Raw genomic sequence first — 25,565 nt, forward strand, 5'->3', positions numbered from 1 at the left:
GCCTCCGATCATAATCTGCCAGCAATTTTCATTCTCTTGACCGCTCAACGCCTATCCCCACGGTCCTCATCATCATAATCGTCCCGATCGCTTCCGCCTCTCCTCTCTGGGTACCTGTCCCGGCTAATGCTCCGCTCCCTGTACCTATCCCGGCCACCATCCCGCCCTTTCGGTATCTCCTGACTGACACTCCGCTCCCTATACCTGTCCCGGCTAACACTCCTCTCCCTATACCTCTCCCGACTACCACTCCGCTCCCTATAACTCTCCCGATTACCACTCCGCTCCCTATACCGCTCTCCACTCGGGCTCCTCTCCCGGTACCTTTCCCGACTATCCTCCCTTTCCCTCTCACCACCCCTCTCCTTCCTCCTCTCCCTCTCCCTCGGCGGAGCCCTATCTCTCACAGCCTCCTCCTCCTGTCTCACCACCCCCTCACCCATACCCCCTCTCTTCCTCTCCTCCTGCCTCCTCCAATGCCCCCCCTCCTCATAATCCTTACTAATTCTCAACGCCTGCCTCAACCGTTCACTCTCCTTCATCTTGGCATCTGCCAATTCATGAACCTGAAAACTCTTGATATTCCTCCTCGGCCCTACCCCAGTCCCCCCTCCCTTTTCCGCCTCTTTCTTCAGTTCCTTTCTTAGCTCGTCACATTTCTCGTCGATTTGCTCCTCTGTCAATTCCCCTGCTTCTTCAAGTTCGTCGCGGAGAGCAAAGACCTTGACTTCAATCTGTCGTTTGCGGTCGTGGTCGAGGAGGCCTTGGTCGGGTTTGCGTTGGGTTTGGAGGGAGGAAGTTGGGGGAGGGGGGCGGGAGTAGGGGTTGAGGCGGGAGGATTGGTGGTGGTGGGGGTGGGCGAGGTTGCGCTGGACGTAGCCTGATGTGCCTGAGCCGCGGGGAGTGGAGAGGCCTACGTTGTCGGACATTGTGAGGGTTGTGTTGGGTTGAGGTTGTTGGTTGAGAGAAGGGGAAAGAGATGCGGCTCCAGACGTGACTTGGTGGTTGTGAAGGCGGTGAAGGCTTTCGAGGAAGATACTTTTGGGAATTATGAAAGGTTAAAGTCCCCGGTGAGTCGTGGGTAATTCAAAATTGAATCTGAGCTCCTCAGTGTCGTGTCTCAATTAAAAACGGTCGAGAACATCGTTTGGTTGACGAAAAGGAGCTTTTCAGTCTCAAGCTGACGTTGAAAGCACCCCTGAGCTTTGCGATCTTGGCGGCCGGCAGAAAACCGGCAGCGTTAGCGCGATGCGGGGCGCGTTGAGCATACCCCTGTCAATTGGCGATGTCATGTCAGTGACTCAACCCCACCATGTCCCATCAAAAAGTAAATGCGACTGAGGGGCAACCCATCTTTTGAGGACGCATTTGGAGATTTGGAGAATCTCATGCATCTATGACTCTAACGAGTGACTCGATTTGACACTCGAAAGCTATAACATTGAACCCACAACCTTACAACCATCAAACATTTTCAGGCCTTTTCTTCTGTCCACCCACAGCTGGTCTACTAAACAACCAACGTCATGCCCGCCATCGAAGGAAAGCCGGCGCAACCGGTCGCAAACCAAGATGACGAAATCATCTTCCCTCCTGTCACCAGGGAACACATCCTTCACTGTTCTTACGATTACTGGTTCCCAAAGTTCGCATACCACACCATTAAAGCAGTCCAGGTTCCAGAAATTAACAACGGCGCCTAGATATCGCACATCCTGTATCCGTTCCGAAATCATCCCCCTCACCCCCGACTTCGTCTCCTACATCCACGAAGACGGCATAGTCCTCGCCGACGACCCCTTCTCCGATCCCAACCAGGAGCAAGACGAAGACGACGACTGGGAACCAACCAACCCCTCCTCCGACTTCCCACCACCCCCCCGCGACCCCCGCGATGAATCCGGCTCCGAAGACGACGACGATGACGAACCCACCACCGCCCGCCTCCCCCCAAACCAACGCTTCCCCGAACTCCACCAGAAAATCGAGAGCACCATCGCCCAACTCGGCGGCTCCGTAGCCCCCAAGCTGAACTGGTCCTCCCCACGAGATGCCACTTGGATCTCCCGGCACCCCAACACAATAAAGTGCACCTCGGCCAACGACATTTACATCCTCCTCAAGTCCTCCTCTTTCATCTCGCACGACCTCGACCACGCCTTTGACGACTGCGCCCCTACTACCACCTCCCAGTCGTCACCACCATTTCAGCCCGTCTTGGTTCTGAGGAGTTACTTCAACATTTTGCCGTCATTGGAATTCAGGTGTTTTGTCAAGGACAGAAACCTGGTGGCTATCACGCAGCGCGACCCGAACTACTACCCCTTTTTGAGGAGTCTGCGGCCGCATATTGTGTCTCGAATCAGGGAGTTGTTTACAAAGAAGTTGAAGTTTACGTTTCCGGAGGCGGACTTTTCGTTTGATGCTTATATTCCTGAGGCGTCCTACGATGATGAGGTCAATCGCTTAGGGAGGGCCAGGCTGATTGATATTAACCCCTGGGCTCCAAGGACGGATACTATTCTTTTTGGGTGGGATGAGTTGCTTGAGATTAATGTTAAAAGGCCGGTTATTGGGGGGCCGATGTCGACGCAGGAGCAGGATGGGAGTGAGGTGGAGGGTGAAAGTGATGATGATGAGGAAGGTGAGGAGGAGGATAGGCCGGAGTTGAGGTTGGTGGAGAAGGATGATCCGGCCGCGTATAACTTCTCGAGCCCGGCGTTTTCGGCGCATAAGTTGCCGAAGGATGTGGTGGATGCTAGTCAGGCTGGGGAGGGGGGGGGGATGAGGGAGTTGGCGGAGACTTTGAGGGAGTTTGAGAGGGGGAGAAGGGAGGGGGTTCAGCAGGGAGGGCAGGGGAGGGTGGAGGAGGTGACGGAGGAGCCGCGGGAGCAAGTAGGCGGGTCAGTGTAAATTTGAAGGGGAGTAGACGAGTTCAATCTTCTTTGATTTTCTACTTTGAGGCACAATCACGAGGGTGAATGAAAAGTGGTGCAGTCGCCAACCCACAAAACTTCAGGTACATGTTCACTAGAACAAGGCCAGGAATCTTTTTGGGGGAAATTTTAGCGTGAAAGAATGTCAGGTCCCAGTCCAAATACACGACAAATCGGGTCATTGACATATGTCACGCATTGCCCTCGCTATCGACATGTGATGCAGAGCGTTGTGGGAAATATTTTAGCGTGAAAGAAGGAGAGGCTCAGAAGGTGTAAGATCTCGGGAGAGAAAGACATACCCAGAAGCTCAAGAAGCAGTGGAAACTATTAATCCAGCAAGGTAAGGCAACGGGCCCCAGAGAAATAGGTGAATGAAACAAGAAGTCAAAAGAAGAGGGCCGAATTGAACCCAGAGGAGGGTGTAGAATGCAACTCAGCAACAAAGAGCTAGACACCAAAACATTCAGCGAATAAGAACCGCATTACACCGGATTGGTTTGAGATATGGTTATCCCATTGGGAAGTATTTTAGCGTGAACGAAGGAGATGGCCATCCAAGTCATCACAAATAGGTAATGATCGTAACACAGCATATGCAACGTTCCCACTGATAGTCCACAGACCCCATAACCTTCAACGCCGGTTGATCACTCCAGCTCATAAGAGAAACAGTCACTAGCTTTCAGGGCGTCTAACGAACCATATCTTCAAACATACATCCTATTCAGCAGCAAAACTTCAGCACCTAACAACCCCCCCTACTAGCCAAGATACTTCAAGTTATTCTCCATCCATAAAGTCTTTACACATTATCCCACCCCCCTTATCATCTCTATCCTTCTCATCCCATCATATTGAACCCCCTCCCATATCTCTCACATCAGTCCCACAGTCTTGGTCCTCCCGATTCCCTTCCCTAAAGCATAAACCAAACCACCACTCCCAACACTACCCACCCCGACAGCCTTGTGCTCCCCTCCCACCTCCCCCCTTCACTCCTCCAGACAGTCTGATTATTAGTCATGTTCCCCCTCTCCATAAAAAACCACTCCCCCGCCGTCCCATTAGTGGGCAACACATCCGGCACCATACAAACCGCCCCCTCCGCCCCAGGATCCCTACACCTATTCTCCCAATCCCTCTGCCTCTCCTCCCTCGAACTATTAAAATACGCCTTGACATATCTCACCACCAACCCAGCATCCCTCCCCGGCGGCCCCCCACTCCACAACCTATTCCCATTACTCCAATGCTGCAAAATCAAATGCCCCGCCGAGCTCGGCACCGCCTCCCCCTCAATCTTCCCTAACAACCCCCCATCCACATAAAAATACACCCTCCCAGGCAAATAATCAATCCTATACTCATGAAACCCTTCCGTCGGATCAAACGGTAAATAAGCCTTGACAAAGTTCGACGTCGCCGCAGAATCATACCCATTCAACACCGCCTCCCTCGACTGCAAAACCAGATTAACCGGATAGCTATCGTTGCTCTTGTCAAAGTCCTTGGACAAAAACTCCATGTCGATTTCTTGCGTGTCGTTGAAATACTACATCATCATGTTGGTCAGTCCACAATTTCATCCCATGCTTCTCAATGTTTTCCTACCCAAAAAAACGCCGAACAAGTCCCCCTCTCCTTCGTCATTTTCATCGAAGCCCTAAACGTGCCCCAGTACATGTCCAACCTCCTCGTATCAATCTCTGCCACAGGCACCATATCCTCTACCACACTCCCCCTCACCACCAACTTCAGCCCTTTATCCTCCTCCTCTTTCCCGGCAGCGTCCACATTCTCCACGGCAAACATCTCCCCGTATTTTCCCCTTGCCCTTTGATCGCTCAGGTTGAATGCTTGACGAACCCAGTCCGTGTTGGCTGATATGGTGGCTTCTCCCTCGCCCTCGGGGACTAATTTTGTGAAGTCGGACTCGATGAGGTCGGTAAAGAGGGCATGATGTTGTTGATGAGAAGGGGCGTGGGAGTTGGGGAGGAGCTCGCCTATGGTGGAGAGGTAGCCGCATTCGCAGTCTGCTAGGGCTAGGGGGGTGAGAATTAGAAGTGATAGCGTTGATGAGAGGGGAATGGTGTGGTGATGGCGCGTGGTGAGGATGGTTGCGGTTGCTAGTAGGAGGGTGAGGACCCCTGCGAGAAAGGCCATCTTCGTTGCTGTCGTGGTTTGTTCCCTCCCCCTATTCCCCCTTTGGCTATTGCTCTCCTGTCTATAGGCGTTGTGGATGCCGTCGCTTATCCAATCCACCCCAGACAAGCACTATCTTACCAGTAGGTGCGTATCTCCTTCGGATATGACTCTCGATGCCGGCGTCCTGGCCTCGCTCATCAATCGTTGGCCTGTTGTTGTCGTCGTTGTCGTTGTCGTTGTCGTCGGCGGCGGCGGCGCGTGATCCCTACCCTGGGTGACAGAAAGCTGAACCAGGGGCGTGTAGATATCTCCCCACCGCACCATCAAGCTCAGACGAGAAAGTCGAAATCTCAATCTGATAGATCTCAAATCCCAAGACAAGCAAGGCCACAACCCAATAGAAAGTTGGGCCGACAAAACCGAGAACCAAGCAAGGAAAGAAACCTGGGAGTGAAACAAGACAACGCAGCAGCACCCCTCGACAGGATCTCGTGCTTGACCAACCTCAGACTGTTGGGCAGCCAAAGAACACACGGAGCTGCAAGGTCCCAAACAATAACACACCCAGGCAGGAACGGTTCCCTACAAAGCAGGAGCAGTCCCCTACGCACCTCCCCTCGTTATCCCCATAGAAAATTCTGACCCGTCATGGCACCTTCCTGTACTCCCAACTCTCCCAAAAACCAAGGCAGGTACCCGTCAGTACCCGTCAGCTCCTTCCACCCCCCAGTGGGTTCATATCAACCACCGGAGCGAAAACACGGATACTCGCAGCTGATGATATCAATGCCATCCATGCCAAGTCACATCCCCTTATCCCTCGCCACTTTGACTTCTCCGGTTCAGGCGAGAGCCATGATAGTCACACAAACTCGGGGGCTGAAAGGAGAGCTGTGTTGCCTATAACCCCCTCGTCACACCATGAACGCTCGGATCAAAGCTCCAATAAATACAAAGGGGACATGTCTCACTTCAAGGGAGTAGTGGTTGACAGAGGGATGAATATCTACTTTTTCCTATTGACATCATATGGACACTTGAAGAAAAAGAAACCCCCATCACAAAAGAAGGCAAGGATACCTGACAAAACACGCGAGGGAAAAAGACTGAAAGTAAAGTAGAGTAGAGTAGAGTGAAAAAAGGCCTTTGAAATTGATGAATTCTTTTCATTCTTGTCCCGAGAAATAACGACCACCCACCCAGCCCTTGTTCAGTAGGCATTCTGTGCCACTAATGGAGAGCTTCCCCAAGCAAAAAGACAGAAAATCAACGCTCAAGGAAAAGAAACAACCGCAACGCAAAACCCAAGATTAAGTTCAAAGCCCATCCGCCTTTCCTCCCTTCCCTTCCCTCCTTCCTATGCCTCCCGTTCCCTCTTGCGAATTCCCTCTCCCATCACCTTGCCGCCGCCCGTCCTTATATCCCTCCCTCCTTTCGTCCGTACATATCTAGTACAGGGAGTAAAAACAGATGGGACAAAAATGTCAAGGAAAAAACTAGCTAGGAAACAGACATTAGATAGCGAGAAAAACTAGGGAGAAAACAAAAAAAAAACAAAAAAGAAAAAAGAAACGATATATCGAACAAGGTATCCGAAACGCAGAACGGAAAAAGAAAGGAAAAGAAAAAGAAAAACGAAAAACGACTAAACTAACTGAACAGTAATAAAAGCAAACGACTAAAATCAACCGCAGTGAAGGCAGATTAAAAGTGGTAAAAGGTGTTAATGAAACACGGAGAAGACAAATTCCCTCCACATGGACCAGCCAACAGTGACAGATATTAGGTTTGCGGGACCGATGGCCCTCCCACTGGACCAATGTGCGAAACCGTACCCTGCCCACCCATATTGCTTAGACCATGACGATGCAGACGCGAAATGCAGCAGCAACCCGAAGGATGACAAGTAGAAAAACACCCAACCCCGCCGCGCCGAGTCCCATACCCAGCGATGTTTGTTGTGTAAAGGAGATGCAAGGAAAAAAAAGAAAAAAAAAAGGACCATCGCGAAAAACCGACAAAGAGGTATATGCCCGGAAACCCCACCGCCTATTACTGAGTAGAGCGAGAAAAAGGAAGGAAAAACAAAGCAGAAAAATGTCGTCAGGACGTCGTGGTCTTAGTACACGCTGTCCTCGTCCGCGCCCTGAGAGGTCATGGACGGTGTCGAAACATTCGACGAGGCAGCAATATCGTCGACGTAGCCGACGAGAGCTTGAGAGTGGAGGCGGAAGGATTCACCCATGAGGCGAGTAATTCTGCAGAAACACGTTAGCACATCTGTCGACAAGTTTTTCGTCAAGAGAATACATACCCCCAAACAACCACCTCGTCGAGCATGGAACCCCAGAGACGGGCTACCAGCGAGCTCAGCTGCGGTACATAGCGGTCATCAAGATCCTTGCCGAGAAGCTCACGGATCTTGTTGTACATGACCAGCTCTTCCTCAGTAGCTTGCTCCTCGTCATGTTCCAGACGATACAGCCACAAGCTGAGGATGATGATCAGATCCATGCCGCAAAGAGGGTGCTCGATGCTCCAATTTGTCGGCGAGGTTCTGGCAACCCAGCGAACGCCCTGGCGCACCGCAGTCTCGATGCAGTCGTAGCACTCTTGAATGACCTTGATCATTTCGCTGGAGCGCTTGACGCGGTCCCGAGCGTTGGCCATGGCGGCGGCGACTTCGTACGATTCGTGGTAACGCAGAGCTTCCTGGACTCCCTTAAGGTCCACCTCGAGACGAGCGCGAGCATTGCGGAACATGGCCTTGGCGTTGAAGATGAGCGGGTGGCCCTTATGAGGCGCACTGAGGGGTACGGCGACAGTCTCAGGCTCGCAGAGGTCCAAAGATTTCTCCCAAGTCTCTAAAGCAATCCTAAGCTTGTACTCCGTGAGAACATCCTGCAGGGCCTCGGGGCTGCGTTTGTGGTACCAGACTTCGAGGAAGAGCGCGTTTATCATGACACGAGTGGCAAAAGCACTGTACTTGAGCGCCTCTCCTTGGAACAGATCAGCATGGGCCTTCATGATGGTGACGCTGGGAGAAGCTCGGAGGTGGTCTTGCCAGGCATCCTCCGATACCTTGAGATTCCAGAGGGCCTCGGTGGATGGCAGCTGAAGATCCTCAAACTCGTTGAAGCTGATGGCCGGAGTGTGGTTGTACGTAAGAGTGAGGAGGCCGAAGAAGATGTAGACGGCATAGTAGGTGCGGCGGCATCCTTCATCCTCAACCCACTCAGCACGGGTCGGCAGGCGACCACCACGAGCCTCCTGGCGAAGCTTCAACTCGTAACGATTCCCAGCGACCATGTTGGCAAGAAGACCCTTGATGGAGCAGGCCCACTCGAGACCCTTGGCGTCACCACTCCAGCTAGCAAAGATCATGTTGAGCAACGAACTCTGCATGGTCCACAATGGGCACTTTCGGGAGCTGAAGTTCTCCTTGTTCTGGAGGAACTGGTTGACCAGCACCTTAGAGCCAATGTGGAGCACGTAAGCCTGTTCTTGGTCAAAGGCATAAAGAGCACCGATGGAAAGAACAGCCAAGAGAAGCGCAGGCGAAACCTGGGTGGGCTCAAACGAAGCGGGGTGCAAGAAAGGCAGGTGGTGGTGGAACAGGCCAAAGTAGGTGGCCAGGTAGCGGTTCAGAGACGACAGGCTGGGGACCCGGAAGCCTTCAGGGATAGCGTGCTCGCTGTCATTGCCACGAATGTTGTCTAGAATCACGTTTCTCTCCTCGTCACTGTTGATCATGGGCGCCTTGAAGGTGGACGACTGAGCGCCATCGGCAGGGCTGTCGGCGCGCTGCTGCACAAACGGTGACTGGGGGGCAGGGGTGCCCGCGGCAGAAGGAGGCAGAGAGTTGATCATGGCCTGCATATTCGGCGCCAACCCATTGCCGTGCTGGCCGCCGAGAAGCTGGTTGGGATTCTGGGCATCAAACGACATCGATCCGTTCGAAGTGATCGAGTGCGCCTTGGGGTCCTGCGGGACAAAGCCATCCCACTGGTGCAGAGCGAGAGGAGCGTTGGTGTAGGTTGGTTCCAACATCGAGGACCCGTTCGAGGGGAAGGTCATGCTGCTTGGGCTGGCACCAAATTCGCTGTTGGCTCGAGCAGCTGCGCGAGCTTTATGTTGAATATCAGCAACAAGCATCGCAGCAGTTTCCACATCAAAAATACCATCGCTACTAGCTTCAATCTGCTCACTCAGAGCTGACGTGTCAATCGCAAGCGCCGACTTGGAAGAGCCGCTGACAGTTCTGGCCGCCTTGGGACCGCCGCGACGCTTTCCATCACTGTGAAGAGGAACACCGCCATCTTTAGCGTGCACGGTACGGTCATGTCTGAGGAGAAGATCACGTCTGACAAAGGTACTGCGACACTTTTGGCACTTGAACGGCCGCTCCTTGGTGTCTGTGAGGTGGTCAGCTTGGCTGTGTTGTTGGTGGTCATGATAACGATGCGAATCAAGGGTGGGGGATGGAGGGATGGAGATGGGAGAGAGAGGACAACATACGTGATCGTTCATGTCTACTTCTGTGCTCGCTTCTGCTAAAAGCTCGGTTGCAGAACTGGCATTTGTACTTTCTTTCTGGCGCGATTGACGTCTTCCGGGAGGCCGGCGTAGATGTGGCCGTTGATGGCATGACTGCCACGCTCGCGCCTGGCATCTTGTATGGTGGATCTGTGGCAGGATGCAGCTTGTCGAGGTCGAGTACCTTTGTTTCTGGTAAAGATGACTCGGCGGTCGGTGTGATGCAGTGCTGGACTCGACGACGACGGCGACAATGACAACGGTCACAGAACGATAGTTGAGATCGCTTTGCCTAGCTTCCTTCCAGATTCCTCGCTTCGCTTTCGCGCGCGCTCTCGCTCCCGTGGGATTTAAAGTGTGTCTTCTGGACTTTGAATCGTGTAGCTGCTCATTTGTGGTATGGTCATGGAATGAAGGTCGGTATTTGGGGTGATTAAAAGGGCATCCGCCGATTGAAAGTCGAGAACGGTCAACCCGCTGCAGTGTGCGAGGACAGTTGTGGTGTTTATTATGTGCAGTGGGCGCGACGAAGTGGCGGGCCTCTTTTGGGGGGGGAGGGGGAGTCGAGGGGATGAAAAGTAGGAGGGGTTGTCGAGAAAGGTTGATGACGGGAGGAGGAAAGAGAGGGATGCGAGAGGGGAAAAATGGACTGCGGAGGTGGTGGAGGGGGGGAGGGAAACTGCCAATGCAGGTGGGGGTGCTGTCCCAGACCGTCCCAGTGAACTCGTTCGCCTGTGAAGCAGCAGGGTGGATAATTTTGCTTTGTCCCGGATAGGCTTAGCGGCTCGCGCTCCCAGTTGAGCCCGGGAACGAGCAACTCCTGGCGGCCCACACAGTCTCTCGAGGGGTTGGGAATCATTCAGGGAATCCACAACCGCAGCGATACTTTTCCCTAATGAGCATCACGCAAAATGCAGACCGTCCACCGTCGATACCGCCCTCCGAGAAAGCGGTGAGCCCCTCCGGATCCTCATCCGGTGTCCGTAAGAGCTCTCATGATGCCGCCGCACAGTAGAATGCCACCTGACCGCCGAGGGACACCTGTCGCCGAAGGTCACGACGAGGTACTCGGCCGTCGGCCCAGGTGGGGGGTTTGTTTCCCAGCTTTCCAGCTTTCCCGCTTACAGACAGGACAACAGCTCGACACAAAAGGGGCCCCGCGGGGCATGGGGAGAGCTGTCAAGTCACGTCCAAGTAACACGCCAAGTTTTGTCTCCTAACGATTGGCACTGCTCTCAGGCGGCACGCCCTATCATTTGGGACCGCAGGTGTTAACGCGTCCGTTGAAGCCACGTCCCATTAAATGACCTGGGAATGCACAGTGCCGGCTGGCGGAAATTTGGCCTCTTTCGATAGTGTGTCCCCCGACCCAGAATTGCTTCTCTTGAACTTCTCGAAATTCAATAAGCCCGGCGCGATGAGGGGGGAGGGGTGGTGGGAGAGAGCTGGTCGCGGGGCGATGGCAAATCACCTCAGGTCCAGGTTTCCAGTTCCCAATCGATCGCCATCGCCTTCCCCTCATTTTGTTGTGCTCTTTGTCAGGTCCAGAATTGACCCAAGCTTCTTCACACAGCTCACCTTACATCAAGCCAACAGCTTACCTGCTCGCCCACGGGCCTCCCAAGCTAATTTCTTCAATCAGCTCCCCTCTGGAAAAACTAATGATGCAGTCACTTGACCGCCACATTGTGATAATAACTGATTAAGAGAATCTACACAGTGGAGTCTGTCGATGCGATGCGGTGGGGCTGTTGTCGCAGCGTTGCGTTGGCATGGCGGGGAGGTGTCGGGTATGAAATGGCATAGCATCTACACTACCATTTCAAATGGAGGGAGACCTCTTTTTCACCACGTTCTGCTGCAGTGGTGCTGGTGCTGTACCCAAAATAGGCCTTTTCCCTGGCAGTGCGATCCCTCATTTGATATTGATGGGCGAGTGTGGAGAGGATATGCATGACAATGCCGCAACTTGCAAACCAAAAAGCAAGGCTGTGTGCCAGTGGGTGTTTAGAGCCAATACCTGTCCTGACGGCGATGCCACATCGACACATTTGTTGTCCCGTGATTAGGTAACCTACTGCGTATGTACACAACAGCCCCCTCCATGGCTCGTGACAGAGGCCTTCTTGGTGATGGAGATAGCGTTTGCAATGGCACGCCCGTTTCGTCGGCTGGAACATCCATGATGCTTCTACCGGCTAGAAGCCGCCTGAGGTAGCATGTAGCTCTCGAGCCCCTCCCCCTCCCCCGGTAATAATGTCAGACCATGGCCGTCCAAGGCCATCTCCGAACGGCCATGCTGCCGCTCGCTCAGCACGACAGCCAGCCCAGAAGCAGAAGCATTTTCATTCCCTCGGTCCCATCAGCGTGGCAGACGTGCCTCCGCGATCCGCTTCAGCGGGGATCGGTCTGTCTTGCGGCTCTTGGCGTCTTGGCCGAACAATCCGCAGAACACTCCAGCTTCTCACAGGCATGATCCCAATTCTTGGAGGGGTAAACTGTGGGAATTGTGGGTGAGCTTTTTCCATCAGTTCTCGCGAGAGATCGAGACGATGGAGTTGAACTTTTGCTCGGTACTAATACGGCACAGATCTGCCACATCTCACCCAACTCAGGGTCCGGATGGGCAAGCCAGGTGTTTGGTATTTTCTTTTCTTTCTTTTTGGAATTCCCGTATCAGAATTTTCACTCTTCCTTCCTGTGACGACCACCCCCCTGAAATTGCGCGCACGGTGAGAACCAGCCAACACATGTGCGCTAATCCGGGGCGGAAGTTGAAGCCGGTTCCCTAGCCACATTGGCGTTTCCCAGAGCTGGGAATGCAACCCCTCCTTGAGGAAACCGTCGATAAGCCACCCCACCACCAGCCCACCAAGCAGAACAGAGACAACCACTGACGCTGTCCCCTCGGTGTTCTCGGGGACACTGGGGAGACTGGGAATCTGTCATCGAGAGTGTGCAGCCGGCAAGACGTTCGCCTGCTGCTTTGCTGGCTGGTTGCATGTGCATGTGCAAAGCTGCAGCAGCATGCCCGCTTCTCTTTTGCTCAGATGCTGTACTTATCACGACGTATCTCAAGAACGGTTCACCCTTCCCCTCCCCCTCCCTTCCCCTCCGGCTATGAAGTTCCTGGCTGATTGCTCAGAGATTGCCCCTCTTCGATCAGGACGTCCAGGAACGGGTCGGCGGGGACTTCAGCCTCTAGCCTCTAGCCTCTAGTGTCACGGTGGCAGGTCAGCACAACGCGCACAGTGCGTGTCACGAACTGACGGATTGGCGGAATGGATGGGTGTTGCTTTTCTTTTTTGCTGGCCGCTGGTCGCTGGTCAGTGGTTACACGATGAAATCTCGGGTGCTATTAACCAACTCATCCTGGATCCTTCCTATAATGCGCCGTGCCACGGCGGTACTGGACACAGTAATGCTCGGAACGACGGAGGAGGGTGTCGTCAACTACCAAATACCACGACATCTTGGGATCAATCCTACCGTGCCTTCTAACCGCATTGAGCACCGGACGGCACACATACGAAAAAGACTTTGACGACATTTTGCGGACGCTACCTCACCAGCTATCGGTAGGGTGGTGTCGATTTTCTTTCTCGAAGGAGATGAGACGGCACGACGGGTCCCCTTGTCACTCGGCGAAGTCTTGCGCGTAGAGATTTGCTCTCGTCGAGCGATCGTTGGATGATCGCCATTTCTCTGCGAACACGCCTGCAGCTTCATGCAAAGCACACGTGAACACACCGGACGGACGACGACAACCACTCTGTCACTGCCCCCCCCCTTGGATGTCGCAGCCGCAGCAGCAAAGCCAAACAACGCCCCTCGAAGAGCACCGCATTTGTTTGACCTTTCGTCATAAACAGAAGTCAGAAATCATTTCATCATGTTTCACGCGCTGCTTCAGGGTGGGACCATCTCCCTTTCAGGTCTCACCCGGGCCCTGGAAAGGTGTGGCCCGAGGCCGAGGGTTCGGAAATTGGCTCCATCAAGAACTTATTTTTTTTTCCTGTCTAGTTTTGGCGATTCAGATCTTGGACCCCGCGACCAAGACTCCAGGGCCACGGCCATGCCGGAAGTCGCATCATCTTTCCAGGACGGACGCAAGTCATCAGAGATTTCTCCCTCTTCTTTGGGATCCCGGAAACCATGGGTGATGGAGGGGCAGTCGGTATCAGCTTCGACCCTTCTCCTGATGCAGCAGGTGGACGCCAGCCAGCACTTCTTCCCTACGCCAAGCGACTGGTTATCTCTATCCCAACCTTGATCACATCCAGCGTGGCATGCCCCTCCCATCGGGACAGCCAAGCAGCCCTTCAACCCGTTCCAAAACATCTTCATCGCGGGGCCTAGGCTTGTCACCGCTCGCTCACCGCACATTTTGACAACTTTGGGGGAGGGGTACCAGACCCCTTGCTAGCTCGGGTTGGGCCGCCGATTTTCCCCTCTTCGCAGGAAGACGGCAAAGACAACAGAGGGGAATGCCAGGGCAACTGCAAGCCGACTGGAATCGGCATAAAAAACCGCTCTTTTCTTCCCTATCCAGCGGTGTGGCGTTTTGCTGTTTTTCAGACCAACTGTCCGTCTCGCAAGGACCGGGCCTCCGCCGTCGACGGTCCGGCGCTCGAAAACGATGGAGTCCAGAAAGGGTCTCGTCAGGGGTACACGTGGTGGTCAACTTATGGTCGATGGTTACACACTCGATGTGCGGTTCAATGTCGGTGGCCTGTCAACGTTTATGCCCTACCAATCTTGCCTCCTCAACATATCGAGCGCGAGATGCCGGATCACGGGACTTTGGCTGAGGACACGGGCTGACGCCATGGAGGCCTTCAACAACGTTTCGCCTTCGGCTGCATACAGGCAGCACCACGTGCGTATCATGGTCTCGCTCGTACAGATTTCTGTTACACATGATATCTTGCCACTCTTATTACTGCTGTGATACAGAGTATGGGTTCCGTCGCCTGGCTGGCCGCACAGCAGCCAATACAATACTCCGCTGACGCTAACGAGCAAAACAAGGGGCTGGCTCAGCTACCCGACGTCCCCAAAATCCGGTCTGAGTGAACCAATTCGAGGCAGCAGTTGGAGGTCGCCAGTGTTCGTATCGGTCGACTCTATCAGCAGTGGTTCTTATTCGTCTCGAGCATACCTCCGCGTCTACAGTAGGAAGCTGGTGTTTGCCACCTTCCCAGCGCTTACCACATTGCAGGCAGAGGGCACACGCGCGGTGATGGGATGGTTCTGGGTGTTGGCTCCCTTCGACTTTTACCTTCTGCATCCCGTCGTGGGGGTGGTGGTATGAAACATACCGTCAGAACGACATGCGATGATCTCACCTCCCTCTTTCGGCACCCCTCCCGAGCTGTACCGAGAGCTTCGTTTTGTTGGGTTGGGTTGTTCCAGTTGGGTCCCCAATTTGAAAACTGGGTTTCGGATTGTGGGAACTCTATCGTGGACAGTTGTTTCTGGATGGGACAGTGCCACGAGTTTTGACCAGACCCTCGGCTACGAGAGCAGCATCCATAAGTTTTGACCAACAGGAGCGATTTATATGTCTCGGCAGTGACGACAAGTTGTGACGCATTCAAGGTGTCAAGGGCTCCAGATAAGACGAGGCAGTAGAACGAACCACGGCATTGCTTGATGATGGACAGCAACAGGAGGGGCTGTGGGAACGACAAGCAGTTTTTGACCATGGTCCCTCTTCGACTACGACGACTGCTGGGTATGCTTAGTCGGGATATGGTCGACCACTCGCGACGGCTCGCCAAGGTGTTGATATACGGGGCACTACTGCGTCGTGCGTATATACACTTGCCACGCCTACTCTGTAACCAACTACAGCTACCGGTGAATTTTGGGCAGCTTTGCGTGACGACTTTGCTCAAGTCAAAGGTCGACAGGAGAGGACCACGGTAGACCTTGGCCAAGCAAGGCCAGCACTTCGTAAGAGGAGACGGCAGCGTAGGTACTGTGCAGCCCAGTGAAATGACTCGACTCGGGTCGAAAACCGTGGCCTTCCCAAGAGCCTGGCAACCGGGTGCGAAGTGTTGCTTGCGGGAACGTGAAGTGCTGCTTTCTTGATATTAAATTTTGGCCCGGCCGTGGCTTTTGTCTGGTCGTTTGCTGCTTATGCGTGATTGCGAGTGCGACACTAGGTTGATTGCGAGTACGGTAACTGCGTATCAGCGATAGACCTATGATCAGTATCAGTCCATCGGAAAGGCTGCCAGCAGCTTTTCTAGTGTAGTTTTTGCTGAGGCTGTGGCTGTGATTCGACTGACTCTCTCTCTTATCCGCGCGGATCTATCTCTAACATGGGAAGGTGAGGGGTATTCATGTAGCCTTGGATTGTAGCAGTACGGGGGGTGCATTGGGACCTGCACGAATATGCGGTTAGAGCTTTCAGGGGGAGGGGAGACCTGCTGCCAAGACCGACCGCTTCAGAGTCCAGGTATTGGCGGAGGGCAGGGTTTGGGGGAGTCTGTCTGTCTCTGATGAGGATGCTGTGCTTTGACTCTTGAGGACATCCCGGAGAGCACTGCTACAGTCATGAAATATGATGAGAAAGAGATATGATTCCAAACTGTTGAGATTGAACCGTTCGTTGTCTTTGTGACCGGCCCACCCGTTGTCCGGGGGGGCATATCCGTCATAAAAGTCCAAGGAAAGGGGACACGGGCAGCTGAGGGAGGTGGATGGGGTCGGCCTTGTTCACCCCGCTTGTTGAGAGCTGCGGCCAACGAACGGACCCTCTCTTCGCCAGGCCCCCATCCCCAAACACTGTCTCTTTTATCACCCCCGACCCAGGGACCTCATCCGATTCCCAGGCACCAAGAACGCAAAAAACAGAGCCCAGAGGCTGCCTGCTGAATTGACAGCCGCAGCAGAAAAAAGAGAGGTGAATCCGCGCAGCCAGGCGCTGTCATTCATCAGCCTCGAGAGCCACCCCCGACGGGCCTGCGGGGGCGAAGACTCAAGACAGGACGAGGAGACCGAACGAGGACGAGACCACCTGGGAAACGCCAATCCTTCCAGCGCCCGCCTTTTGGACCCTGCTAAGACTCCCCTCGACCGCAAAATTGGGCGAATTGCACCAGTTCCCTCTTCGACCACACCTTTACGCGCAGACCATCGATCCCATCCAACCAGTCACGTCCGTCATCGCGACACTATCGTTCCCAGACAGACCGTCTAGCGCCCCGACAGTGTCTTTCCCGCCTAGTGAGCCATACCCGCCCGGCTGGCGGCCACTCTCTTAGTCCACTGCGGCAACGAACAGATTGCGATTTCATCCCCGTTATCTCGCTTTTTGCTTTTCGGAATCGTTGAAAGGAGACAGAAAGAGAAGCGGGGGAGACCAGCCAGGCCGAACCAATACTGCATACCGACCGACCTGTCTCCGATCTGCTCGTGCTTCCATGCTGTCTTTCTTTCCACTGACGACAATCTCAACATGCTAATGGCACAGACCCCCTGCTCGGCATTCAAGGGTTAGAATTTCACGACGAACCACGCGCAGAGTTTCCACCCACAGATCTTGAGCCTCGATCGACTGCACTCGGCGGTGGAACAAGTAACGACTACTCTACCACCATCTAACCTGCCCCGCGTCATAGGAGGGGTCCCGTGTCGATCGCGACGATTTCTATTCCACAAATTGGATCCCCTGCGTCTGCTTTCCCCATGAACGGCATCGTGGGGTCGGCACCTCCTGGTGCCATGTACGTCAGGGCGCTCTATGATTACGAGGCTGATGACAGGACGAGCTTGAGCTTTCACGAAGGCGACATTATCCAGGTCATCACTCGGCTCGAGAGCGGATGGTGGGACGGTGTCATCAACGGCGTCAGAGGCTGGTTTCCTAGTAATTACTGCCAGATCATTGACGAACTCCCAGAGCTTGAAGAAAACGGCGAGCCAGAACAGGTCGAGGAGGAACCTGATGACCACCCGGAAGTATACGAAGGAGAGTATGAGGATGAAGATGGCTCCGAACTTGACGATGTCGAGGGCCTTCCCCTCGAGGGAACCGAAGGCGACAGGCTGAGGGCCGATTTCTGGATCCCTCAAGCCACACCAGACGGCAGGCTATTCTACTACAACACCATGACGGGCGAGAGCAGAGCGGACCTGCCACTCGAGTCTCCCTCTTCGGTGACCGAGACAGGCCCAAGAGATCGCATGAATCTCAGTGTTCCCGACCGAACAAGGCCGCCGGCCGAAATGATTGCCAGAGGGCTGACCCGAGATGAGGAGGATGAATCGGACGTCAACTCGGCATCCGAACTAGAAGGCGAGGCTCTGATGAACATGCGAGGCTCAGCGGTATGTCATGACTCCTTTTTGTTGTGCACACGTTACTGACTTGCGTGACCCAGCCTGTTTCACGCCGATTCCAGATGGGTGACGGTATTTCTCCAGCACCATCCATGGATTCTATGAACGGACAGTCGCCGGTGACGAGAGCTCGCGGCGAGACGTTTCCAAACGGCAGCTCAGCTCAGACCCCAATGGTATCTTCAGCCACTGCGTTTACCAGCTCCGGGTTCAACCTGCCTACTGCTGCTACGATTCCGCGATCCTTTTTCGACGACGGAACGACACCTGCACTCAACTGGCCTCGTTTGGTGTCCAACATGAAGAAGGCTATTGACCGCTACAGGGAGGCCATCACGAGCGGCAACAGGGCAGAGTATGTTGCACGCGCTGAAGACATCTCAGATCACTTGCGCCTTCTCTTGGCAGCAGGCTCCGGAACGACCGACAACCACTCAGGCCAACCCTCGATCATCTCGACAAACAAGGCGCTCTACCCGCATTTCCGTGACATGATGTCCAAGTTTAGCAAGCTCGTCATCTCTTCACACATCGCGGCGGCGGACTGGCCCAACGCCGAGTCGATACAAAAATGCCTGCAGGAAGCCGACGGCGTCCTGTTAGGTGTCTTTAGCTATCTCGAGGTTGCAAAGCAGCAACGAGGCGACGAGATTCCACGACTGTTCCCAGGCTTTGTTATTGGGTCGAATGCGGGTGGCAGCTGGCAGAACAATGGACTAGGTCCTCGTGACGCCATCACCACCAACTTTCTCGAGGATGAGGAAGGCCTGGTTGAACCAAATGCCCTCCTGGATGGCAAGCTTCTGGAGCGGCTTGATGAGCTGAAAAGGATGGTGGTCTCGAGCATCCGTGAGCTGGATAAGAACCTGCTGGTTACGGACAAGATCATCACTCCCTACAAGCACGAAATGATTGGAAATGCTGTTTGCGCCGCCGGCAGCAAGGTACTGGATATGTTCAAGCCCTGGATTGCCATGATTGAATCAATCGACCTCTCGCTGCTGGACAACACGTTCCAAACGCCGCAACTTGCCGACTTTAGCACCAACAAGCAGAGTTTATACGATAATATCTCTGATTTGATTCTGGGTTGTCAAGCAGTGGCTGGTCCGTTGGCGGACGAGTGGTCAGAGGTGAGGGGTCAAGCTCTGGAGGAACGGCTGGAGTATGTCCGAAACTGCGCACGAGCACTGGAGACGAACTCATCCCATATCGGATTCTCGCTCCAGCTTCTTTCCGAGCAGGTTTCGATTGTCTTACAGCAACAGGCCGAGACGCGCATGCGGGAAGAAGTGCCCACGCGAGAGCAACCAAGAAGGATGGAGACCATGCCATATGAGCGACCGCATCAGCGGACAGAGTCGCTGTCGCGGCCTGTCAGACCGGGAATGCCTATGGGGTCGCAGTCGTTTACTGAAGGTGACACCATGATGACGACTAACCCGTACCGGAAGGATGACAAGCTTAAGAAGTTCTTTGGAGAAGACCCTACCCCGGTGCAGCAAACGTTGATCGACGACACCCCCGAGTTCTTGAGACTGGACCACGATGTCGACCTTTCCTGGGACCTCAAGACCCAACCGCCAACGGTCAAGGGTGGTTCCCTGATGGCCTTGGTGGAGCAACTTACACGGCACGACAAGCTCGACGCCAACTTCAACAACACCTTTCTTCTTACCTATCGGTCGTTCACATCAGCACGAGAGCTGTTTGAGCTTTTGGTGAAGAGGTTCAACTTGCAACCGCCAGAAGGACTGACCCAGCCCGAGTATGACCAGTGGACAAACCAGAAACAAAAACTGATCCGCTTCCGCATCGTCAATATTTTGAAGAACTGGTTCGACAACTTCTGGATGGAGGACCCAAGCGAGGAAGCCACGAAGCAGCTGTTGCGGGATGTTTACAACTTTGCCAAGGACACGGTCAAATCCACCGAGACGCCCGGTTCGGGTCCTCTGATGACGGTACTCGACCAGCGACTGAATGGCAAGGAGGCGGGCGCCCGCCGCATGATTCAGACGGTCAACCAGAACACGCCAGCTCCCATCATGCCAAAGAACATGAAGAAGCTCAAGTTCCTCGACATCGACGTTACCGAGTTCGCTCGCCAGCTCACGATTATCGAGTCCCGTCTGTACGGCAAGATCAAGCCAACCGAGTGTCTGAACAAGACTTGGCAGAAGAAGGTTGGAGAGGGAGAGCCAGAGCCTGCTCCGAACGTGAAGGCCCTAATTCTTCATTCTAATCAAATGACCAATTGGGTGGCTGAGATGATCTTGTCACAGACCGACGTGAGGAAACGCGTCGTTGTCATCAAGCACTTTGTGGCGGTTGCCGACAAGTGCCGTGGGCTCAACAACTTTTCGACCCTCACATCCATCATCTCCGCCTTGGGTACTGCGCCTATTGCCCGCCTCAAGCGGACATGGGATCAAGTGCCGCAGCGCATTCACGCCACCCTGGAGACAATGCGCAAGTTGATGGCCAGCACCAAGAACTTTGGCGAGTACAGAGAAGCGCTGCACGCCCAGCAGCCCCCCTGCATTCCCTTCTTTGGTGTTTACCTGACCGATTTGACCTTCATCGAGGACGGCATCCCGTCCATCATCAAGAAGACTAACCTCATCAACTTTGCCAAGCGAGCGAAGACGGCCGAAGTGATCCGGGACATTCAGCAGTACCAGAATGTGGCTTACTCGCTCCAGCCGGTCCCCGAGCTCCAGGATTACATACTCAGCAACATGCAGGCGGCAGGAGACGTGCACGAGATGTACGACAAGAGCTTGCAGATTGAGCCGCGCGAGCGGGAAGACGAAAAGATCGTCAGGTAGTACCGCCCTTCTTTTCGCCCACACCCGAATTATTTCCTGTTTGGCGTTTTCAAGCCGACTTCTTATGCCATGAGGCAGCAGTTTATTCCGTACTAACGCTTTGATTTTTTGTTTTGCAGAGTTTTGGCCGAGTCTGGGTTCCTATGAAGAGCGAAAGGGGGATGCGATATACTTGACCTCTATAGTATTACGACGGGCTTCTACGGTGCGAATGTCGATGTTGGGACGGTACATGGATCATGGACGGTCGAGATGTGTGGATGTTCATGTACTGTACGACAATGGGGTCCAAGGGCGGGATGATGGAGCTGTCGATTGTATTTGACAGGGTTTTTTGGGAGCTCCTGGAGTTCGATTTCGACGTCAAGAGAGAGGGTGGGGGCGCTTGAGGTCACTTATAGGAGTCTGCCGAACCTGGATAAACCCATCTCGCCGACCGGGAAACCGTGCGAGAAGACTGGACGCCAAGGTATCCCCGAGTCGACCCTGGAACGACGACAATCTTGCAGCTCCGGCGATGAACCGCACCGACGACCGACCGAGCGAGGCCAGAAAGGGGAGGAAGAAACAAACTTGAAGGGCAGGCAGCTTTGGAGGACTGCCATTATCTTGGTGGGAACTGGGGCAACAAATTCATATATGGGCAGCATGGTTATGGCATGGGACTGGGTCGGGAAGAGTTATTTTATATGGCCAAGAGAAAAGGGTATATGGTGGGAGCGGGATTCCAAGGCCCCAGGCAAATTTAAAGGGATATGGACATATGGGAGGGCTGGAGAGCTGTGTGTGTATCTGTGTGTGTGTGTGTGTGTGTGTGTGTGTGTGGGATATGTGTATGTGTCGAATTTTAGCAGGCACATTCATGGGTTTTTTTTCGGCCATATGGGGAGCAGAGGGCAGACAAGGGCAAGCGGAAATAGATGAGGGTTCATTTGCTGATGAATGGGGGTGGGTGGGGGGGGGCGGAGAGGGGATTAAGCTATCGGGATTTAGAAAGCTTTAATCTGCTTCATACTGCTACCACTACTTGATGATTCATGGATGGTGTAGACTTAGTGTGGGATATTGCAGTCTTCTTTTCTGCAGTCATCATTTCATGCTTGTGAATTGATGACTCTGGAGTTTGTTGGTCATGAGAATCAGGAGTTGAGTGAATGAGTGAGTGATAAAGTTGAACCGAGGTCAAGCAGCCAAGGATGTTGAGGTCGGCCCGGATGCTACCTACCCCAGATTGATCACCATGGCTCGCATGCAGTTGACAGACCGTGTTTATGCCGCTCGCTGTCTGCTTGCATGGCCACGAGGAGGTTCGTAGCCAATGATGTTGTGTTGTCAGTAATGAGGGGACTTTAGAGGGGTTTTCGGGCGTGCATTCGGGAGGGATGACTTCCGCTCGTGCGGTTTCTCTACACAAAGCATGTGAAAAGGGACGGGTGACTGGGGAGAAAAGCCGCGACTTGTAACCTGAGGTTAGATGTGTAGTGGTAGGTTGTGTGTTTGTGCAGTGCTCGGTTGAAGTACCGATACTTCTTTTTTTTCCTTTTTTTTTTAAAAAAAAAAAAAAAGAAACCATCAGTGTCATGACTGCGACCCATAGGCAGCATCATTCATCTACCTTTCTTCAAAGTTGGTTTCTAGAAAGGGGGTATGGGATGAGGTAAGCACCCCCTTTACCATCTTGTTATGTTATACCACCTCATGGCTCATTAATATCTATATTTCATCCCTCGTATACATACATAGGTACATACATAGGTAACAAGTAGGTAAAGTCGACGTCAGCTATATAGCTCTTGTCCTTTGAGCGAATCCCATCATCGGTCATCCCCGTTCATTATGTATACACCACACCTTATATTCCCCCCCATCATCAACCCCCACCATCACCTCTTCTTCCTCAACTCCCCCTTCGGCGGCAAAACCCTCACCACCCCCTGCCCCACGCTTTCCCAGACACTCTTCCCCACCCTCCCGGGCAACCTCCTCCCCCTCAACCTCTGATCGACGAGCCACATCCCCACCACAAACTCCTCCCGTCCCAACGCCCCCTTCCCCCCCCGATCAACCAACCCCCATATCTCGGCCAACTCCTCCCTCGGCAGCCGACTCCTGTCCCAAATATCCCTCACCACAACATTAACAACCAACTCTGCCTCCTTCGTCCCAGCCTGTGCCCTCCCTTCCTCATCATCATCCTCTCCACCGGTAAACCCCCACTCCGGCTTCATAAACAATCCCTTATTACTCGCCCAAACAGCCTCATACCTCCTCCTCTGCCCTGCCGTAACCTCATCCCTCCACCTCGATCTCGACCCCTCATGGTGAGCGTGGTTCCTCCGGCCGGGTATGTGATGACCGAGCACCTTTCCCTTTCGGTGGGCGTGCCTGTGCATTTTCCTTCTGGCGTCTTCGTCATCTGACAGAGACGTGGGGGGTTGCCGGAGGGTGGTGAGCATTCCCGTCCGTTTTGGGGAGCGACTTCCCGATTTGGAGTTGCCACTGCGATGAGGCGTCAAAGAGTCGACTGTTCTTTGCGGAAGGGAAGCGTTGTGGGATTTATCGTTGTGATGGTGGTGGGCGTTATGGCGTCTGGAAGGAGGAGGGTTGGGGGGTGGTGCTAATGGGGATGGGGTTAGTCGGGAAGAAGCCAAGTTGCTGGCTACGATGGCGTTGGTGAGGGAGTCGAGGCCAAGGTTGGGGGTTGATAGCCTTGGTGCTGAAGGCCGGCGTGGTGGTGGGGAGGCTGGGCGGCGACGGGATTTGGGTGGTTTGGGTGCTTGTTTTGATTGTTGTTGCTGTTGTTGTTGTTGTTGTTGTTGTTGCTGCTCTTGGGGCTTGTTGTCTTGTTCTTGAGGGGTAGGTTCCTCAACTTCTTCCGGATCTGGTTGCTGAGCTGAGGATGCTGAGACGAAGCTGTCATCAGAAGACATTGAGCACTCAGACAACCGACGCATGACTGGCGCTGCCGGGACTGGCCTCTGCTTAACCACATTGGCAGGTTGCTTCTCTTCAGGCCTGGCTTCCTCCATACTGGCCGACCGGATAGCAGTAACCTCAACAGTAGGTGTTTTCGTATTCTTGTCACTAATCTTCCTAGCAGGTGGTAGTGCCGGGGGTTCCAGTTTTGCCGTCTTAGCAACCCTTCTTGGTTGAGGAGAGACAACTTGTGTAGAAACAGCAGGCGAAGAGAATTTCGAAGGAGGCGTGCCAGGACGCTTTATCTCATGATACCCAAGCTTTGACTCACCCTCAACTTTAGGCTTCTCAGTAGACTCGGGCGTCTTTTTAGGCTTAGGCTTCGGTTTTGGTTTAGGCTTTGTCTTGGTCTGTTGTTCGTCCAGCACTTTCTGTGTCTGCCTTTCACCGGCCGGCCCAGGGCTCCTACCCCTCGGTGACAGCGAGGGTGATACCTTTTGCTGCCTAGGTGTGGGCGCGTCCCTCTTCTTAACAGGGTCAACATCCTCCCCGCCCTTGCTTTCAAACAACGACACCAAAGACGTCGTCGGCATTATCGACTCGGTATCCAGCGCATCCACCGAATTCGGACCTAAACTCGGCGCCATAGACAACACGCTCGCAGCTCCGGTGCTATGTCCCCTGCTCCTACCCGGATGGGTCTGGGTAACACCATTGTTGTTTGCCTTTTGGTTCGTGTTCGGCATCGGAGAAGTAGACCTGCTGGCGGCGAGCGTGGCGGCTATAAACGAGGCAGACGATTGCTTCCCGCTATCCCCAGCATTACTCCTGCCCGCCCCCAGTGGTGACAACAACGGCGTGCTGCTGGTACCCGGACTGATCCCCCCCCCACTGCCCGCATGTAGATACTGAGCCACTCTCTGAGCCACCAGCCCATCATCATCCTTTTCAATGTTATCCTCCCTAACCCCCTGATTACTCCAACTACCCCCCGTCTCCTGCCTCCCAATCTCTAGTCTCCCAGAAGCACTGTGCGCCACCGAACTTGCCCGCGATCGTGTCTGTGAAACAGAGGCATCTCTCGCGGCATGATTCGCCGCAAGGAAAGCCCCGTTCCCGGCCCCGGGCCCGGTTGTTCTCGTCCTCGTAGTATTGTTCTGCGTCGTGTTTCGATTCGGGGATATCGACGTCTGTTTCGTCTCAGCAGCATTCTTATTATTCGTAGCAGCGGCAGCCTTTTGGGCGTTGAAAGCAAGAGTTGCGCCCTTCAAGGCGGCCGAGAGAGCAGCCGCATTATTGCTGTTGTTGGTACCGCTCTTTGTAGGGAGACCGCCGCCTTCATTTCGAGTCGGTGAGGTCGACATTTAGGATATCTCTTAAATCTCGATAGGGCCGTGGAATGGTAATGCTTCGCCCCCCCTCCCCTCCGGTTAAGGACCGGATAATGTTTCAGTCTTGCAGCGCGCGGCGGGACAAAGCCGGTGTACCTATCCTTCTTAGCTGCCAGCCCGGGGCATCGAATCAGTTCAAGGGAAATGTAATGAATGTCAATGTCGTAGTGAGGTGTGTTTTGTATGAGGGAAAGGATTAGGAACAGGCAGACAGCAGCTCCGAAAGGAACATTCGCATCAATGGATTGAGGTGCGGCTGATGACGAATGTAAATACGTTTCATGGGGTAACGAAACAGCAAGCACAGGGCCGCCCTTTCGCGCTGTCAGGGACCTGCTGAAAGCGCGCCAGAGACTCCGGGAGTTGAAGCCAAGAGCTGCTCGTCTTCTGTAAGGCTCCAGCGAGCGAACTGATGCCCCGCTAAAGAGGCGCGTTTCCAGAAGTTTAGGCCCGCT

General features: G+C 53.9%; 7 protein-coding genes across 7 annotated transcripts; 3 read left to right on the forward strand and 4 right to left on the reverse strand.

Moving 5' to 3' along the window:
* Window positions 1-44: 44 nt before the first annotated feature.
* CWC21 (RNA-splicing factor) lies at window positions 45-929 on the reverse strand (the record flags this gene model as incomplete). Its single annotated transcript, XM_062882333.1, has 1 exon — window positions 45-929. The coding sequence occupies one exon, from the start codon at window positions 927-929 to the stop codon at window positions 45-47; it is 885 nt and encodes a 294-aa protein (XP_062728364.1).
* Window positions 930-1,321: 392 nt separating this feature from the next.
* QC761_707850 (uncharacterized protein) lies at window positions 1,322-3,252 on the forward strand. Its single transcript, XM_062882334.1, has 2 exons — window positions 1,322-1,645; window positions 1,704-3,252. Exons 1-2 carry the CDS (start codon window positions 1,527-1,529, stop codon window positions 2,911-2,913), a joined length of 1,329 nt encoding a protein of 442 aa, XP_062728365.1. The 5' UTR covers window positions 1,322-1,526; the 3' UTR covers window positions 2,914-3,252.
* Window positions 3,253-3,855: 603 nt separating this feature from the next.
* Window positions 3,856-5,711, reverse strand: QC761_707855 (uncharacterized protein; the record flags this gene model as incomplete). Its single annotated transcript, XM_062882335.1, has 2 exons — window positions 4,551-5,711; window positions 3,856-4,491 (listed from the first exon to the last, which is right to left on the reverse strand). The coding sequence occupies exons 1-2, from the start codon at window positions 5,100-5,102 to the stop codon at window positions 3,856-3,858; spliced, it is 1,188 nt and encodes a 395-aa protein (XP_062728366.1). The 5' UTR covers window positions 5,103-5,711.
* A 357-nt stretch (window positions 5,712-6,068) lies between these two features.
* Window positions 6,069-10,258, reverse strand: QC761_707860 (uncharacterized protein). The gene is made up of 3 exons (XM_062882336.1): window positions 9,603-10,258; window positions 7,399-9,499; window positions 6,069-7,342 (listed from the first exon to the last, which is right to left on the reverse strand). Exons 1-3 carry the CDS (start codon window positions 9,754-9,756, stop codon window positions 7,204-7,206), a joined length of 2,394 nt encoding a protein of 797 aa, XP_062728367.1. The 5' UTR covers window positions 9,757-10,258; the 3' UTR covers window positions 6,069-7,203.
* A 1,628-nt stretch (window positions 10,259-11,886) lies between these two features.
* Window positions 11,887-12,825, forward strand: QC761_0107740 (uncharacterized protein; the record flags this gene model as incomplete). Its single annotated transcript, XM_062873189.1, has 2 exons — window positions 11,887-12,027; window positions 12,766-12,825. The coding sequence occupies 2 exons, from the start codon at window positions 11,887-11,889 to the stop codon at window positions 12,823-12,825; spliced, it is 201 nt and encodes a 66-aa protein (XP_062728368.1).
* Window positions 12,826-17,318: 4,493 nt separating this feature from the next.
* On the forward strand, window positions 17,319-21,936 carry CDC25 (cell division cycle-related protein; the record flags this gene model as incomplete). The annotated part of the gene is given in 5 exon segments (XM_062882337.1): window positions 17,319-17,960; window positions 18,014-20,794; window positions 20,923-21,597; window positions 21,610-21,751; window positions 21,774-21,936. 3 exon segments carry the CDS (start codon window positions 17,319-17,321, stop codon window positions 20,977-20,979), a joined length of 3,480 nt encoding a protein of 1,159 aa, XP_062728369.1. The 3' UTR covers window positions 20,980-21,597; window positions 21,610-21,751; window positions 21,774-21,936.
* Window positions 21,937-22,686: 750 nt separating this feature from the next.
* Window positions 22,687-25,083, reverse strand: IRS4 (Increased rDNA silencing protein; the record flags this gene model as incomplete). The annotated part of the gene is made up of 1 exon (XM_062882338.1): window positions 22,687-25,083. The coding sequence occupies one exon, from the start codon at window positions 25,081-25,083 to the stop codon at window positions 22,687-22,689; it is 2,397 nt and encodes a 798-aa protein (XP_062728370.1).
* Window positions 25,084-25,565: the final 482 nt, after the last annotated feature.

This window comes from Podospora bellae-mahoneyi, chromosome 7, assembly GCF_035222275.1.
Source record: "Podospora bellae-mahoneyi strain CBS 112042 chromosome 7, whole genome shotgun sequence".
In the NCBI taxonomy this organism is placed as follows: domain Eukaryota; kingdom Fungi; phylum Ascomycota; class Sordariomycetes; order Sordariales; family Podosporaceae; genus Podospora; species Podospora bellae-mahoneyi.

Bases quoted from the DNA above. Each gene is read 5' to 3' on its own strand.
- QC761_707850 (XM_062882334.1), top strand. From the start codon at position 1,527: ATGCCCGCCATCGAAGGAAAGCCGGCGCAACCGGTCGCAAACCAAGAT. The intron at 1,646-1,703 runs GTTCGCATACCA...AACGGCGCCTAG, and splicing joins TACGATTACTGGTTCCCAAA to ATATCGCACATCCTGTATCC.
- QC761_707860 (XM_062882336.1), bottom strand. From the start codon at position 9,756: ATGCCAGGCGCGAGCGTGGCAGTCATGCCATCAACGGCCACATCTACG. The intron at 9,500-9,602 runs GTATGTTGTCCT...ACCACCTCACAG, and splicing joins AAGTAGACATGAACGATCAC to ACACCAAGGAGCGGCCGTTC. The intron at 7,343-7,398 runs GTATGTATTCTC...GTGTTTCTGCAG, and splicing joins GACGAGGTGGTTGTTTGGGG to AATTACTCGCCTCATGGGTG.